General features: G+C 51.3%; 1 protein-coding gene, 1 long non-coding RNA gene and 1 pseudogene across 2 annotated transcripts; all 3 read left to right on the forward strand.

The window, feature by feature from the left end:
• Nucleotides 1-1,622: 1,622 nt before the first annotated feature.
• On the forward strand, nucleotides 1,623-4,521 carry LOC127756541 (uncharacterized). The gene is made up of 4 exons (XM_052281887.1): nucleotides 1,623-2,068; nucleotides 2,123-2,708; nucleotides 3,843-4,016; nucleotides 4,231-4,521. The coding sequence occupies exons 1-4, from the start codon at nucleotides 1,623-1,625 to the stop codon at nucleotides 4,519-4,521; spliced, it is 1,497 nt and encodes a 498-aa protein (XP_052137847.1).
• Nucleotides 4,522-7,162: 2,641 nt separating this feature from the next.
• Nucleotides 7,163-7,848, forward strand: LOC127757395 (uncharacterized). The gene is made up of 2 exons (XR_008013418.1): nucleotides 7,163-7,545; nucleotides 7,686-7,848. It is a non-coding gene; the product is annotated as an uncharacterized LOC127757395 (long non-coding RNA).
• A 6,202-nt stretch (nucleotides 7,849-14,050) lies between these two features.
• On the forward strand, nucleotides 14,051-17,263 carry LOC127757394 (putative receptor protein kinase ZmPK1; annotated as a pseudogene).
• The last annotated feature ends 30 nt before the right edge of the window (nucleotides 17,264-17,293 follow it).

A 17,293-nucleotide genomic window follows, 5' to 3' on the forward strand; every position in this document is an offset into this window, starting at 1 on the left:
GGAAGGTATTACTTCTTAGAAATTATATGTTATAATTACTGATTATTGCAAAGCGTTTTCTTATGGAAGGAGTGTATAGTATCTTTGGAGTTGAGTAATTAGATTCATCAAAATAATAACTAAGCTGTTAATCCTAGCTCCCTTTAATTGAGGTATAATTTCTCCTAAAATTAAACACCGAGACCAAACTAATCAAAAGAACGAGATATATGATGATATACAATAGGAGATGTTCCAACTCAATAATACTTGTATCAACAATTAACAAGAAGAAAAACAGTAAGGATGCGTGCACAATTTGATCTCACTACTACAAAAAACCATTTTTACACCCCTCTTTTACTTTTACAGTCGGCATAAAACTAAACACCTCACCTAGAAAAATACACCTAGTTCACCTGGCTACAGACCATCTGTGAGTCTAGGGCAAAGGCGGGCAAAGGCAAGGGGTGTAGGTCTATAGCTCTAGGTGGCGGGACCTCGGTCCCCTATGCCAAGGTGGTGGCGACGGACAGGGTCAAACGGAAGGGGATGGGGGCGTTTAGGACCGGCCTCAGGATGGGAACATCGGTGGTGGGCCGGCCACTATACCGCTAGATCTGGTGATAGTTGACCTTAGGACCGACAAATTTGCCACCGAGGGCCTCGGTGGCGACGTCCTTGGCAAATGGATCAATGATGACGGTGTAGGGACGGTCGGCAGGGGAATCGGCTAGTAGTGAGTGACACAAGGATCCAGTTCCACTAGTGATTTCTTTTTTGTTAGATACACATTAATAGAAGAAGAAACCACTAGTGAATTTTAGAATATTCTGAATTTCTGGATTTTTTTTAAAGGAGCCTTGGAAAGAATATCATTTGCATTTTCCAAAGGGCTCCTTTGAATCGTAGGAATGAAAAAAAATAAAGGAATATGAAAACACATGATTACGATAGGAATTTCAGCTGCCAAACAAAGTATTGCAAAACATAGGAAAAATATAGGAATTGCCGTTTAATTGGAAAAAAAACATAGCAATCGAATGAAAAAGATAGACTCAAAGAAAATTTCATGAGAGGTTAGAGTTTTTTCTAAGTTTTCTCAAAAACTCTATAGGATTATCCATTCTATAAGATAATGATTTCTGCTGCTGCATGTGTGTCTTCTCGTATATCCGAAAGTACCCTGCAAATATCCATGCTGCCGCTGCTGCATGTGCAGAACTCATCAAGTCGTCGGCGCTCCAGTCCAGAGGTTCCTGAAGCGGACGTTGTCGTTCACGGTGCAGGGATGAAATTTTCAGTTCGAAATTTTTGAAATTTCGAGAATTTCGCGCCCCTCCGGCAAGCAAGTATTTTGAGCAAAATTTTTGAATTTCTTAAAATATTTGTGAATTTGGTCATAATTTATTCAAACTCAGTATAAATGTGTTAAATTTCAAAAAGTTTGTTTCGAAATTTATCCGGAATGGAAAACCCCTGTCACTGTCACGGAATCGATCGTTGTGTACATGACTACATGAGACACAATACGAATTGCATTAGAATTCAAAACCGAATCCAAATCGGTAACTAAAAACCAAGCTATGTGTATATAAGAGTAATGAGGTCAAATATATAAGCTTCCGAGTACGTTGGTCTCCATGGACTCCAAGAAGATGAACGGGGCGATGACTTCGCCGGCGGTGGCCGCCGTCGATCTGATCAGCGGCCTCAGCGACGACGTGCTCCTGCACATCCACGGCTTCTTGCCGGCGGCGAGTGACGTGGCGCGGACATCCGTGCTGTCGACGCGGTGGCGCCACCTCTGGGCGCTCTCCCCGGCGCTCCGGTTCGCCGTCGCGCCGCTGTCTGGCGCCGACGTCGCCGCCGCACGCCGGCTCGTCCCGGCCGTCGACTCCGTCCTCGCGCGGCGCGACGCCGCCGGCGGCGCCGACGCCGACGTGAAGGACCTGGAGATCTCCTTCCCGCACGACCGCGCCGCCGCGGACGACATCATCACGCCGGCGCGCGTCGCCGCGTGGCTCCGCTTCGCCGAGCGCCGCGTCACGGGGGCGTTCATGCTCGAGCTGCCATTCGAGCTGGACATGTTCGGGCGGAGCCGGAGGCTCCTCCCCCACGCCGAGCTCCCGCGCTCGGCGAGGTTCACGGCGATGCGCCTCGCGCTCGGCGGCGCGGACCTCGCGGTCCCCCCGGCCATCGCCGCCGCGTTCCCGGCTCTCACCGACGTCCACCTCAGCCACGCGCGCCTCGACGGCGGCGCCCGGGGCGACGACCTCCGCCTCTGCAACCTCCTCTCGTCGTCGTGCTGCCCCCGGTTGCGGCGGCTTCGGCTCAGCCACATCGGCGGCCTGCCCACGCTGCGCCTCGACGCCGCCGCCACGCTCGAGGAGCTCCACCTCCGCCACCTCACCGGCACGTGGTGCCTGCAGGTGGACGCGCCGGGCCTCCGGTCGCTCGCCGTCGAGGAGACGAGCCTCTACTTCGGCCCGGAGCCGGAGGCGACGACGAGGATCGCCGCGCCGAGGCTGGACGCGCTGACGTACAGGTGCAGCGACCCCGGCGGCGAGACCAACCTGCGGTTCGACGGCGGCCGCGTCGAGGAGCTCCGCCTCGCGTCGCACGCCGTCCATGGCGGCACCAACAACGCGGTGGCCGCGTGGTTTCTGCGGCAATGCGCCGCCGTCGTCGATCGGCTCGACGTCGAACTGACAGTGCCAGTGGGCAAGGTAAGGTGCTCTACTGCTCTCACGGCATGTTTGGTTGGAGGGAGTTGGTGATAGGGAATGGGAGTTTAGGATATTTGGGAGTTTAAGTCTGTAATATGGTTGGAAGACTTGGAATTCGAGAGGGTTTGGGATGGGGAATTAAGGAGTCCAACTCTCACCAATCTCTTATCTGGGGGAGGCCTATTAATTCGTGAGACTTGAAGGGAATTCAAAGTGAAACCAAACAAGAGATGGGGACTTAAAAATATAACTCCGATGACCAATTCCATCATCAACTCCCTTCTTCAAACTCCCATTCATCTTCCCTTCTCTTGCCAAATAGCTGTCAGGGTTTGCATTCTCGACATGCCTGTTTTTGCCGCCGGGCCCCCGAAAGAACCAAAATCACCGAAATTTGGGTATTTCTTGGCCGAAGTTATTTGAAAATTTAACGAATTTTGAATGAATTTAAATAAAATTTGACCAAATTCACAATAAAAATGAAAAAAAAACAAAAAGTTCGGGCGAGACATGTGCTTACCGGTGGGGGCGAAATTCCATTCCGAAATTGCAATCACTGGTACTCTGGTGTAAGTCATATTCAGTGAAAGAACGAAATTTTGGTCCTTTGGAACCAACCCAACCCAATGGAAATCAAAGAATTCGAATTTATGTCAATTTTCTTCAAAACTTCAATCAAAATTCAATTCTCGCTGAAATTCGGATCAAGTTTTGTGAAGTTTATGTTAATTCAGTACTTTTTCTAGGCCAATAAAATATTGATATGGAATTTCAGAACCTTGTACATGCATATACCTTTGCCCAAATTGTATAACAGGCAAGTACTATACTCTACCATGTACTCCCTCCATTCTAAAATAAATGCACTCCTCTAATTAAATATTACCATAAAATTGGCCTAGGAGGTTTCCGATGTATTCTATTTTCCTTTAAAACTTGCATATCAAACTCGATTTCTTAAAATGAAAAGGAAATCGACACAGGAGAAACTTGTCTTTTTTTATATTAATTCATACTTAGTAAACCATAAGTAGTGGACAAATTACTGCTATGCTTTTGTGGTTTACAACATTTACCATTGCATTCAACTTATAGCTAGGAATATCTAATAGTTGTGATCATTTTTTTTTTCAGCTGATCATAGATCATGAAGATATAATGAAAGATATACCAGAACTTCTCAACGTTACCGACTTGAGAATAAATGTGGAGGCATCAATGAGTCCACATAGAGCTGGGGCCAGCCTAGCCAAGCTCATTGCAAAGTGTTGCAAAGCTGAATGCCTCTTTATTAATATCAGCGACCAGGTATAATTCGCTTGGAATTTCTAAACCCAAAATTGGTATTATAGCATATCAAAGTTCTTGTTTGCATCGATTTTTTTTATTTTGGTACAATTTTAACAGCATTAAAAGCTACCTCCATTCCATCCAAATTTATGTTACTGGCAACTATTAAGTCAACATATAAATGTTGATGAAACTATTATCTGACCTAGATTAGTGCTGATCTAATTTGCAGGGACGTAATCAGTGTGTGAATTCTATGTGTATCTGTGACCAACCAGAGGGTTGGGAGAAGGAAACGATCTCTCTTGAGTGCCTCCGAATTGTGGAGATCAGTAGCTTCCTACCTTGTAAGGACCAGATACGTCTCATGCATCTGCTACTATCGAATGCGCCGGTGCTAGAGAGGATGACCGTAACAATCTACAAGCAATATGAAGACGCCAAGGATTTGGATATTGGAATCCTCGGTTTTAGGGGGGAGATGGTCATATTCTGGCCCAGAATATCATCGCTCTGGTTTTAGTGTTCGTTATGAGTGGACGCCGAGCAAGAGGAGGAAAGTGGTCGAGATGAACCAGGAGGAGGGGAAGCTTTGAAAGACATGGTTCCTTGTAAATTGTAGTTTTTGTTGTTGAGTGAAGCAAATGTACTATTATTGAAGGGTGATTTTACCGTTTCTAAGAAGGTAACAGAAGATTACTATTGTGAAATTTTAATGTTTAATCAAATGTACTATTCTACCGTTTATTGTAAAATTTAGTACCTTAAGGTAAAAATTTTGGTACCTACAAATACTTTATTCTGAATTTGTTGTTTTTAATCAAATTATAATTTTGTAATTCACAGTTATTTGTTGTGCAAACTCTATATATAATAACGGGCTATAGCTTTTCTGAAGTAAATGCCATAATAAATTCCATTATTTTGAAAAGATTAAGTCTAAACATAAACAACACAGATGTTTATGAAACTACGAGGGGAAAGGAAGAGAGAGGAAGGATGGTGTAGGAGGCGTCGTCATCCTGAAATTCTTAATCATATAAACCTATACTAGTCATCTATCCTCGGTTTTAGGGAAAGATGGTCATATAAACCTATTCAAGTCATTGCCAAGTTCTCTGCTCTCTGGTGTTTCCACTAGGCCTACATGTTATAAACTACGAGTGACAAATTTTTAATTGTCACATCTTAAAGGTGACGACTATGCCCCCATTCTCTTCTCTCCAAGGGAAAGGAAGTAGTAATGGGGAAAACTGATTAGAACCCCTATTTAGTTCAAGTTGCGCTTCATATTCCCTTTCATTCCCACAGCTAGTGGCCGTTGCCGGCGAGGTCGCCATAGAGACCTCCTCTTTCTCCTCCTCCTCTTCCACCTTCCCTGACTGGGAGATGCTCGATCGCTCCGTGTTCTGTAGGGAGGACGACTCCTTCCCTTGCGACGACCCGACCACGGCGCGCGGCACCAACTCCAGGGGCCACGCCGTCCGCGTCTGCTTCCGCCTCCACGTACCGCCGCGGCCGTCCAAGATCCACATGGAGTGGCCCGCCGGCATAGGGGATTACGATTGGGTATGCGTCATTGCAGGCACCACAACGTCATGCTCCTCCAGATGGGCTACCTCACCACCACCTCTGGCTCCATGATGCTCAACTACTTCCTCTACCGAAGAGGCGGCTACCACCGACCATCGTTGTATCGGCTGCCCCCTCTCGCTGGCACCTTTGCCGACCTCGAGGCTAGGGCTGCCACCTCACAGAGCAGAACATGCGCAAGCTAGATTGCCTAGACTTGGGCATCCTGCGCCGCAGCAATGAGTTGAGGCAGGAGCTCGCCGTAGCTGAACTTGAAATGATCAGGTCTGAACAGCCTAAGCTCTGTGTCTGGCGCAGCGAGCGGTGGGAGTTGAAGTGGCCACCAATCTTCCCCGTGGGCGGAGGCAATCTGGATGTGGACAAGCTCACCTGGAACTGGGATACTGACACGGTCATAGCCTTTGGGAACTACCTGTGCTTTGTTGATTACTGCAATGGTGTCCTATTCTGTGACGCATTCGACGACAACCCAAAACTACTATACCTTGAATTCCTTTGCAAGATCCCTGGCCTTGATCGCTTTTACCATGGCAGAGCATGGTCAGATGTATACCAGAATGTCGATGTAACTAACAACCATGAAATTTTTATGCATTGTTCGTGATGATGGCCAGGTCAATGAAGAGCTTGCACCCTCCTTTGGTTTCACAGTGAGTTGTTGGATCTTGAGGATGGGAGAAGGTGATGGGAGGATGACCTGGGTGGAAGAAAACAAGATCAGACCTGATGAGATCTGGGGTTTATGAGTTTAAAAAACACTCCCCTGCAACATGCAATACCTTGCGGTACCCTTTGCTAAGCTTGGATATGCCTAGCATTGTTTACTTTGTGTTGAAACAGGAAGGGGAGAAAGATATGGGCTACCATTATGATGATACATGGATTGTTGCCATTGATATGAGTTGCAAGATTGTGGGCGTGACCTTTAGATACATCGAGGCGGTAGAGAAATCCACTCTTGAGGTCACTCGATGTATCGAGCACAAGTACTGGTACTTCGAGCCTTTTCTTCATGTTGAGTTTCCAGCATATTTCCACCTTGATGATAGGTAATTGAATATGATGCAACTTGCTCTGTACATGTGTAATGTCTACTTTTAGTAAAATCAGCAATTCAATACTATAATATAATCTCCCATGTCTTTTAATCCACAGACCTTGTCAACAAACTCAATACCCTCTCCTCGCACCATCAATCTTGCCATAAAACCGCCTTCCATGATTATAACTGGTAGTCTAGTAAACAATCACATGTAGGACTGGTCACTGTGCATATCTGTCCATTTGAGCACCAACAATCAATCTTCCGCACTATCAGTCTCTAACACACTTATAAAAGCCCACTAGCAAGCAGCATGGTCTCTTATATTATGTTACTTTATCATTTTTAACAATTAACTTGCATATGTAATAACTTTTTGAGCAAAGTTCATGTACATTTCCATTCTAATGGTTTGTATCTATAATATAGTTCATAAAAGATCGGTCGAGACGATTGGGCATTTTAACTTGGCCCAATGAAAAAGAGAATCTCTAGTCTATACCTATATCTACGCTCATTCCAAAGCCAGCATGCAGATTTGCGAGAAGAACTAATTTAACATGTTCTATTTTCGAAATAAGTTTTTGAAAAGAACCAATTTGTAAAAACAAAACGGTGGTTACTGTCTAGTGTCTACTGCTTCTCTCCTCTCCCGTCTTTGACCCCCCCTCTCTCTCTCTGTCTCACCGGCCGGTTGACCCGTCCCGAAGCTGGGCGCCGTGGGCTGGAGAAGCTTCGTTCGCCGCAGGGTTTGCCAAGATGCTGCGCTGTCCGAGCTGCCATTTCTGGTTTGTTTGGTGGTTTGGATTCTGCAGGTTGAAGGGTCTTGGATCTGGGCATCTGGCGCTAGCTTACCATCCGGGGATGCTTTCTTGGGAGATTCGAGAGCCCTTCAACGTCTTCGCGAGATCCGTGAGTTAGTCCTTCTTTCCGGTCCTTTTTGCCCAGTCTGGGGTGAAAATAACGAACAGATCAAGCAAAGTTGCTGCTTAATTACAGACAAATAGAAGCTAAGAAACTGAAGTTTCAGCTGATTGTGTGTCGTTTTGTAGAAAAAAAAAAACTCCTTTTGCTAATGATGGAGGGCTGAACAGTAGTTGGCAAACGGTCAAAGGATGCAAGATCTGGTCTTGCAGTAGATGTGATCATGTGATGAGTATTAGTGTAACTATTAACACATTTTTAGTCAATAATGAGTGACATGAGATGCAAGAATGTGATATTAGTATATTACTACTAGCACTTCTTTATTGTAAACTTGAGCACGGTTGCTTTTTTTTTGTTGCGTGGCATTTTAGTATGTTTCTTTTGCTAATATCTCACTCATTCTAGCATTCGTTTTCTACAAATATAGGGGATGGAGTGATGGACCATCTAGTGCAGTAATGCAGATTTATGCTCTAAACGATTTATTCAACAATAGCATGCAGATATCGCTGTCCACTTCCAACCTTTCGTTCTGTATGTTAGCCATCAATCTTTAATGTTTGTCTGTTAAGCAGGTTTGTTCTCTTCGTCAATTTATTCTTCTGAGTTGCTAACATGTAACCATTCCAACTTGAAAAACACCCCCACAAGAAACTTCAGTGCATTTCCTGTGAAGATGTGAATAAAGTCACCCTTATCTATTGCCTGCAGATCAGATGGGCTGTACGAAATGGACAGGAGAGATAGGGACAATTTCACTGATTGCGAGGTCTGCCCAAGTCCACGTTCATTGATTGGTTAACTGGCTGTTTAGCTTACTGAAGACTTGACTGTGAATCATGGAAGACCATGTCTTCCACCAATTAGTTTTCGAATAGTGCATTGCTTGGCTCAAATACACAACACTCTGTTGAGCCTTGTGCAACCCAAGTTATCTTGGCTTGGGACAGAAGCAAGTTCAGCAACATGAGGCATCTTCCTTCTTGCAGGTTCATCACCTATAAGGAACTTCGGTACATTCCGTGTAAAGATGTGAATAAAGTCACCCTTATCACCTGCAGATCAGATGGACTGTGATAGCGAATTAGGAACAGGAGAGAAAGGGACAGATGCAAAGGCTGATCGATGGGAAAGTCAGTTTCATTGACTGGAGGTCTGTATAAGACATAAGTCCACTTGCATTGTTTGTCATTTGGCTGTTTAGCACTACTTTAGCTTACTGAAGACTTGACCACAAGCCATGGAACACCAAATGTTCCACCAATCATTTTTTTTTAAATAGTGCATTGCATGGTCCAAAAGCCTCAAATACACAACACTCTGTTGAGCCTTGTGCAATGCAAGTTATCTTGGCCCGGGGCAGAAGCAAGTTCAGCAACATGAGGCATCTTCCTTTCTGCAGGTTCATCACTTTGTCTGTCATCTTCTTGCTTAGCATCCCTTTGCTTGTTGCATCCGTTCCTCAGGACATTCTTTCTCCTGGATCTTCCATTTCCGTGGAGGACAACTCTAACATGTTGGTCTCCCCCAACGGATTGTTTTCATGCGGCTTTTACGAGGTCGGTGCCAATGCTTTCATCTTTGCTGTCTGGGTAAACCAATCGATTGGTAAAACAGTTGTCTGGACAGCCGATCGGGATGTGCCAGTGAATGGCAGAGGATCAAGGATTGAGCTGAGGGATGGCAACATGGTGCTGCTGGACTTCAACAGCAGGTTAGTTTGGAGTACGGGCACAACCTCTGGCCAAGTGCGTAGCGCAAAACTTCTTGACACGGGCAACCTCGTCCTGTTGGGTCATGACGGCAGCCGCTGTTAGAACCTCAATGGTTACTCTCATTGAGAAGAGGATGGCACAAGAGATGGGGCAATTTTCTGGTTTTCTCTCATTCACAAACACAAAGCCATGCCTTCCCGAGGAAGGTTGGATACATATATATATAGCCATAGCTAGCTGCAAGCCTATTGCTGCACTCTTCTAGTCTAAAATTCGAAATTTGAAAGGGATGCTGTCCTAGAGGGCATCCCAACTGAATAAAGCATAAAGGGGGGCATAAAGGAGATGCTAACCGCTGCTGTCCTACTAACCGCAGTTGTCCTAGCAACTGAAAATATGCTAAAGGAGTAGATGCTGTCCTGAAAAGGTGAAACTACCCAAAAGCAAAAGAAAGAATCACAAACAAGGACCACAAAGACTTATCCATCATTCTCCCCCTAAGTCTTGTGCGTCGTCTTGTGGGGAAGTTGGGCCATCCCAATCCTGGAGCAGAGCTCGAGGAACTTGATCCTCCCAAGAGGCTTGGTGAGCAAGTCCGCAAGCTGGTCCTTGGTGTTGATGTAGCTCGCCTTGATGCTCCCTTCCTCCAAGTAGCTTCGGATGAAGTGGTACCTCACCCGGATGTGCTTGCTCCGTTCGTGAAAAACGGGGTTCTTTGCCAGGGCCAGAGCGGACTTGCTGTCCACCCTGAGCTCTACCGCTCCAATGCCTCTGCCGAGGAGATCACCAAGCAGTCGAGCAAGCCAGAGCGCCTGGGTCGAAGCGGCGGATGCCGCCATGTACTCGGCCTCGCAGCTGGACAGGGCCACCACCTGCTGCTTGATCGACTGCCAGCTAACGAGGCACTCACCGAGGAAGAAGAGAATCCCGCTCGTGCTCTTGCTGGTGTCGATATCGCCGGCGTGGTCGCTGTCGCTGTACCCGACGAAGTGTGCCTTGCCAGGACACCTCGGGTAGTAGAGACCGTGGTCGAGAGTCCCCGCAACGTAGCGGATGATCCTCTTCACAGCCTGCTGGTGCTCCGTCGTCGGTCGCTGCATGAACCGACTGACGTAGCCGACGGAGAAGGCCAAGTCCGGCCGTGTGTGGGTGAGGTAGCGAAGACTCCCCACAAGACGCCGGTACTGTGTAGCATCCACCTCCTCCGTCGTGCTATCGCGGCTCAGCTTCAGTCTCTCCTCCATCGGAGTGAGAGCTGGGTTGCAATCGGTGAGCCCAGCTAGCTCAACGACGCGCTTGGCGTAGGCGGTCTGTCGAAGCGTGATCCCGGAGTCGTCCTGGTGCACTTCGATCCCCAGGTAGAAGGAGAGAGGCCCCAGATCACTCATCTGGAAGGTGGCCTTCATCTCCTCCTTGAAAGCCGCCACCTCCGCATCCTTGGTGCCGGTGATCACCAAGTCGTCGACGTAGACACCTACCAGCAGGGCATTTTCTCCATTGCCCCGCCGGTAGATGGCCGCCTCGTGCGGGCTTTGCTCGAAGCCCATCCCCTTGAGCGTGGAATCCAACTTGGCATTCCACGCCCTCGGTGCCTGCCGCAAGCCGTAGAGGGCCTTGTGCAGGCGTAGCACCTTGCCCTCCTTGCCGGGGAGCACGAATCCCGGAGGCTGGTGCACGTAGACCTCCTCCTTCAAGTCGCCGTTCAGAAACGCCGACTTGACATCCATGTGATGGACACCCCAGCCTTCCTGAGCAGCCAGCGCAAGGAGGAGTCGCACAGACTCCATCCGTGCCACGGGAGCGAAGGCATCGTCGTAGTCGATCCCCTCCTGCTGCACGAAACCGCGTGCCACCAAGCGAGCCTTGTGCTTGACGATGGCTCCGGCTTCATCCCTCTTCAGCTTGAACACCCACTTAAGGGTAATCGCGCGGTGACCACGAGGGAGGTCAGCAAGCTCCCAGGTGCGGTTCTCCTGAACCGCGTCCATCTCCGACTGCATCGCGGCACGCCATGCCGCATGTTTCTCGGCCTCTGCGAAAGACCGAGGCTCACCGTCGTCGCACGCAAGGTGCAACTGCGCCTCCAGGTCGCGAGGCACCTGTCCCGGCACCGGCTGGTCGCCGAGAAGATCTTCCATCGTACGGTACCGTAGCTGCTCGCCGTCGTGGTACGCGTCGATGCGCTCCCCGTCGTGGGAGAGCGGAGTAGCGAACTCCACCGGGCTGCGCTCAACACGAGCTGGCTTCGGAGTAGACGTGCCCGGAGGAGTGGCTGTTGGTGCTGGAGCGCGTGGGGTCACCGGCTGGGGCGGTGTCGGCGAAGAGCTCGTCGTAGTCGAAGTCGTGGTCCGAGGATGTGTTGGTGTCGAAGTCGGTGGAGGCTCGGGGACTGGGGTAGACACGCTCGGTGAAGAAGAGCTGCCTACTCCCCCAGCTCCCTCGAAGTGGACGTACTCGATGGTGAAGTCGTCGTACGTCGGAGTCGAACCATCGTCCACCGCCTTGTCCCATACCCACCCTCGCCCTTCGTCGAACACTACGTCGCGCGCCGTGCGCACACGCTGTGTCTCCGGGTCGAGAATGCGGTAGGCCTTCGAGCCCTCCGCGTAGCCGATGAACACCCCTGGGGTGCTCCTGTCATCGAGCTTGCCGATGTGTCCAAGCTCCTTGGCGAACGCAAGGCAGCCGAAGGCCCGTAGGTGGGAGACCGCCGGCTTGCGCCCATGCCAAGCCTCGTACGGTGTCCTGCCATTGAGAGCCTTGGTAGGCGAGCGGTTGAGGATGTAGACAGCCGTCACCACCGCCTCTCCCCAGAAGATGGCCGGCATCCCCCTCTGCTTGAGGAGAGCCCGAGCCATCCCCACAACCGTCTGGTTGCGCCGCTCGACGACGCCGTTCTGCTGCGGGCTGTACGGCGCGGTGTAGTGGCGCTGAATGCCCTCATCAGCGCAGTACGACGCGAATTCAGCCGCCGTGAATTCGCCGCCGTTGTCAGTGCGCAGCACGCGCAGCTTGCGGCCACACTCCGCCTCTGCAGCAGCCTGCGCGTGCCTAATGGCGTCCGCAGCCTCTCCCTTGCTGCCGAGGACCATCACCCACATGTAGCGGGAGAGGTCGTCGACGAGCAGCAGGAAGTAACGTCGTCCTCCTGGTGTGGCCGGTGTCACTGGGCCACACAAGTCCCCGTGCACGAGCTCGAGCCGTTCCTTGGCTCGGAAGCTCGTCTGCTGGGGAAAGGGGAGCCGCCGCTGCTTCGTCACCACGCAGACGTCGCAGAGCTGCTCCACGTGGTCAAGGCACGGCATGCCTCGCACCATCTCCTTGGCACTGAGCTGCTTCAGGGCCTCGAAGTGGAGGTGCCCGAAGCGCTCGTGCCACTGCCACGCCTCGTCGTCCCGACGAGCAGCGAGGCAAACTGGTTGTGCGACCTGCGCACTGAGGATGTAGAGTCGATTAGTGCCTCTGGTTACCTTGGCAAGAAGGCGACGACGGCGATCCCAAATCCTCATGAGTCCGTCCTCGACCAACACGCGTGAGCCGTTCTCATCCAGCTGTCCCACGCTGATGATAGAATTCCTCAACGCGGGGATGTAGTAGACTCCGGTGAGCAGCCTGTGCTCACCGGACTTGGCGGTGAAGGTGACGGAGCCAACGCCCTTGATCTCCACGCCGGAGGCGTCCCCAAACTTGACAGAGCCTCGGACGCTGGAGTCGAACTCGGTGAAGAACTCCCGTCGGCCGGTCATGTGATGGGTGGCGCCGGTGTCGAGGTACCACCCATCAGCCTTGTCGTTGCTGGAGCCGTTGCAGAGGGAGACGAGTACCTTCGGCTCATCGAGGTGGAGAAAAGCCGTTGCGGCCGGTGCCGCTGGAGGTAGCTCGATGCTTGCGTGAGCCAGGAGCAGAGCCGGTTCTTCCTCCTCCACCTGTGCAACGTGGGCCTGGCCGCGTCGTGGCTGGCGACAGTCTTTGGCCCAATGGCCAAGCTTGCCACAGTTGCGGCAGGCGTCGTCTCGTGCCGGCTTGTGGTTGCCGGCGGCGCCGCCTTGGGCGCCTCTGCGAGCACCACCCTCGGCGCGTCTTCGCGCCCACCGCAACTGGACACCTCCGCGCCCCTTGCGCGGCTTGCGGCCGCCTGTCGAGGGAGAAGACTCCCCCTTCCTCCCGTCGCTCTGAGAGGCCTCCCACTGTTCTCGAGTGAGATGGAGCTTCCCGCCGATGGTGATAGGCCCCGAGAGAGGCTGTGGCTCATCACCGTCGACGACCTTGAGGCGACCTAACGCCTCCTCTATCGACATCGTGGAGAGGTCCAGCAGAGACTCGATCGAGCGAGCGATCTGCCTGTACTTCTCTGGGACGCAGCGAAAGAGCTTCTCGACAGCTCTCTCCTCGTCGTAGGTGTCGTCGCCGTACTGCACCATCTTCTGCAAAAGAGTGTTGAGACGGAGGGCAAAGTCATCAACATCCTCACCCGGCTTGAAGGCCAGGTTCTCCCACTCCTTGCGGAGTGCCTGCAGTGTGGACTTGCGGGCGCGGTCGCTGCCGATGCGTGCCGCAGCGATGGCGTCCCAGGCCTCCTTGGCAGTCCGCTTCTGGGAAAGCGAGAACTGCATCTCGGGCGGAACTGCAGCGATGAGGGCATCCAGTGCCCGCCGATCCTCATCGTAGTCGACGTCGCCGTACCGGACTGCCTCCCACATGTGCCGCACCTGGAGCCTCACCCTCATCACCGCGGCCCACTCGATGTAGTTGGTTTTGGTGAGGGTAGGCCACCCACCGCCGGGACCAAAGTCCCTGACCACCGTCTGGACGCCGTGGTGACCATGCCGCCGGTCAGGGGAGGGAGAGCCGCGCTGCCTGCGAGGGCCGCGCGCGGGCTCCGGGCTGCCGCCGGCACGCCAGCGCCCGTCTAGGTTCCCGTCGGCGGGTGCGCGGTCCCTTGGACCGCCGCCGCCGCCGTGGGGGTGGGCTGCTGCCCACCGCTCTGCCCGCTCCCGCGCCCTTCCTCTTGCCAGCTCCTCAAGCTCCCTGTCGGCGGTGATGTCGCCGGCGATGGAGCCGTTGATACTGCTGCGCAAGGTCTCAACCTCTACCTCCGCCGCACGTGCCGCATCTTCCGCCGCCTCTGCTTCCGCCTCCGCCCTGGCTGCTGCCAACTCCGCTGCCGCCAGTCTGGCCGCCCTCGCTGCTGCTGCAGCGGTCTGAGCCGTTGCTCGCCTGCGCTCTTCTGCTGCGGCGAGCTCGGCGTCCTGCTGACGCCGAGTGCTCGAGGCGACCGAACGCCGAGACCGAACGTCGGACATGGCGTGCCTCCGGGAGGCTGCTGCGTGGAGAGGGGGAAGGGAGAGGGGAAGGAGCAGCCGGTGCTGCTGCTGCTGCTGTTGGCTGAGAGCTCAACCGAGCTTGGGAAGGGGTGGAACAGGAGATGTTTAGCCTACAGGAAAGTGTGGCTCTGATACCTGATGTTAGAACCTCAATGGTTACTCTCATTGAGAAGAGGATGGCACAAGAGATGGGGCAATTTTCTGGTTTTCTCTCATTCACAAACACAAAGCCATGCCTTCCCGAGGAAGGTTGGATACATATATATATAGCCATAGCTGGCTGCAAGCCTATTGCTGCACTCTTCTAGTCTAAAATTCGAAATTTGAAAGGGATGCTGTCCTAGAGGGCATCCCAACTGAATAAAGCATAAAGGGGGGCATAAAGGAGATGCTAACCGCTGCTGTCCTACTAACCGCAGCTGTCCTAGCAACTGAAAATATGCTAAAGGAGTAGATGCTGTCCTGAAAAGGTGAAACTACCCAAAAGCAAAAGAAAGAATCACAAACAAGGACCACAAAGACTTATCCATCAGCCGCATATGGCAGAGCTTTGATTCACCTACTGACACTCTTCTGCCGACCCAGCCAATCGCTGCTAATTTGAAGCTGGTATCAGGAAAGTACATGCTTTCTGTTGATAATAATGGTAGTCTTGCTCTCACATATGATACACCGGAAGGCCATAGCAAGTACTGGCCAAGAAATATAAATGCGACACCATTTAGTGGAGACCAACCTCAAGGTCTTGATATGCTTGGTTGCATCTCTGCAGGCAACCATATCAGGTATTGTGCATCTGATCTAGGTTATGGAGTTTTACGGAGGCTGACTCTTGACCACGATGGCAATCTTCGGCTCTATAGCTTGCTTGAGGCTGATGGCCATTGGAAGATTTCATGGATTGCTCTTGCAGATTCTTGTCAAGTGCATGGAGTGTGTGGAAACAATGGTATATGTAGGAATCTAATGAATCCCATTTGTGCTTGTCCTCCAGGGTTTGTGTTTGCAGATGTATCTGATTTGAGTAAAGGTTGCAAGCCCACTTTCAATATCAGTTGCGACAAGGTGGCACAGGCGTATTTTGTGGAAATTGAGAAGATGAGTGTTTGGGGTTATAACTCCAATTACACAGCATCAACAGCATTCGATGTTTGCAGGAAAAGTTGTTTGGATGATCTGCATTGCGAAGCTTTTTCTTACCAGTACGGTTTGGGAGGATGTACACTGAAGAGTTCACTCTACACTGGGGGATTTACTCCCTCCGAGATCTCAATAACATGCATGAAACTTACTGCTGATGCGGCTGTGCAGAACATTATCGATTATAAACCACACGGTCCGTATCTTTCTTGTCAGGGCAGGGGTTTTTCTACATCTGCTGATACCAAGGCCTTCCAATGGAACTACTTGTACATGCCTATTGGATCTATTTTTGCAGTTGAAGCCATTCTATTCCCGCTCGCCTGGTGTTTTCTGCGCAAGAGGAAACAGGACTCGATCTCGAGAAATGACGGGTTTGCTCTGATTCGCGACCATTTCAGGAAGTTCACCTTGAAGGAGCTGGTAGCTGCCACCGCAAAGTTCAAGCATGAGATTGGAAGAGGCGGTTCCGGGGTCGTTTACGAGGGTATCTTGGATGATGGGAAGAAGATAGCAGTGAAGAAGCTACAAGACATGGTGCAGGGGGAGCTGGATTTCCAGTCCGAGCTGAGCGTCATCGGTAGGATCTACCACATGAATCTCGTCAGGATGTGGGGATTCTGCTCGGAGCGCGGGCACAAGCTCCTCGTCTTCGAGTACGTCGAGAACGGGTCACTGGCCAAGCTGCTGTTCGACACGGCGGCTCCGGTGGGAGCAGAGGCTCCGTGTTGCGCTCGGCGTGGCGAGAGGGCTGGCCTACCTTCACCATGAGTGCCTGGAGTGGGTGATCCACTGCGACGTGAAGCCGGAGAACATCCTCCTCGACGAGGAGCTGGAGCCCAAGCTGGCGGACTTTGGGCTTGCCAAGCTCCTCAACAGAGGGAAGGATGTGCAGATGCTGTCGCGCGTACAGGGGACCAGGGGCTACATTGCGCCGGAGTGGGCGTCCAATCTCCCCATCACGGGCAAGGTCGATGTGTACAGCTTCGGCGTGGTGCTCCTGGAGATTGTGAGGGGGCTCCGGGTGTCGGATTGGACCGTCGTCGACGGAGAAGAAGAGGAGGTGGAGATGGTTTTCAGGACAACTGTCGCGGTGCTGAAAGAGAGGTTGAGAGGCGAAGATCGTTCATGGCTCCCGGGGTTTGTCGACCCGAGGCTGGACGGCAACTTCTGCCGGTTGCAAGCGGCGGCAATGGTGGAGCTCGCCGTCGCCTGCGTCGAGGAGGAGAGGAGCAGAAGGCCCAACATGAAGCTTGTAGTGGAAAAGCTCCTCAATTTCTTGTGATAATTTCTTATGATCCTGGCAATCCATAGTGGTGAGTGTCTCAGCAGTGAACGGTGACACTTCTGTTAAATCCAAAAAAAAGTGGTGACACATCTGCCATGAAAATATGCCTGTGTAGATGTTTTCGTCAAGCTATCTTGTGTACAATAGCTCTGATCTCATATAATTCATGAAAAGAATGGTGTTTGATTATTATTATATACTCCCTCTGTTTCGAAATGTCTGACACCGTTGACTTTTTAGCACATGTTTGACCGTTCGTCTTATTC

Source organism: Oryza glaberrima, chromosome 12, assembly GCF_000147395.1.
Source record: "Oryza glaberrima chromosome 12, OglaRS2, whole genome shotgun sequence".
Lineage (NCBI taxonomy): Eukaryota > Viridiplantae > Streptophyta > Magnoliopsida > Poales > Poaceae > Oryza > Oryza glaberrima.

Bases quoted from the DNA above. Each gene is read 5' to 3' on its own strand.
- LOC127756541 (XM_052281887.1), top strand. From the start codon at position 1,623: ATGGACTCCAAGAAGATGAACGGGGCGATGACTTCGCCGGCGGTGGCC. The intron at 2,069-2,122 runs GTTCGGGCGGAG...GCGCTCGGCGAG, and splicing joins CTGCCATTCGAGCTGGACAT to GTTCACGGCGATGCGCCTCG. The intron at 4,017-4,230 runs GTATAATTCGCT...TCTAATTTGCAG, and splicing joins TTATTAATATCAGCGACCAG to GGACGTAATCAGTGTGTGAA.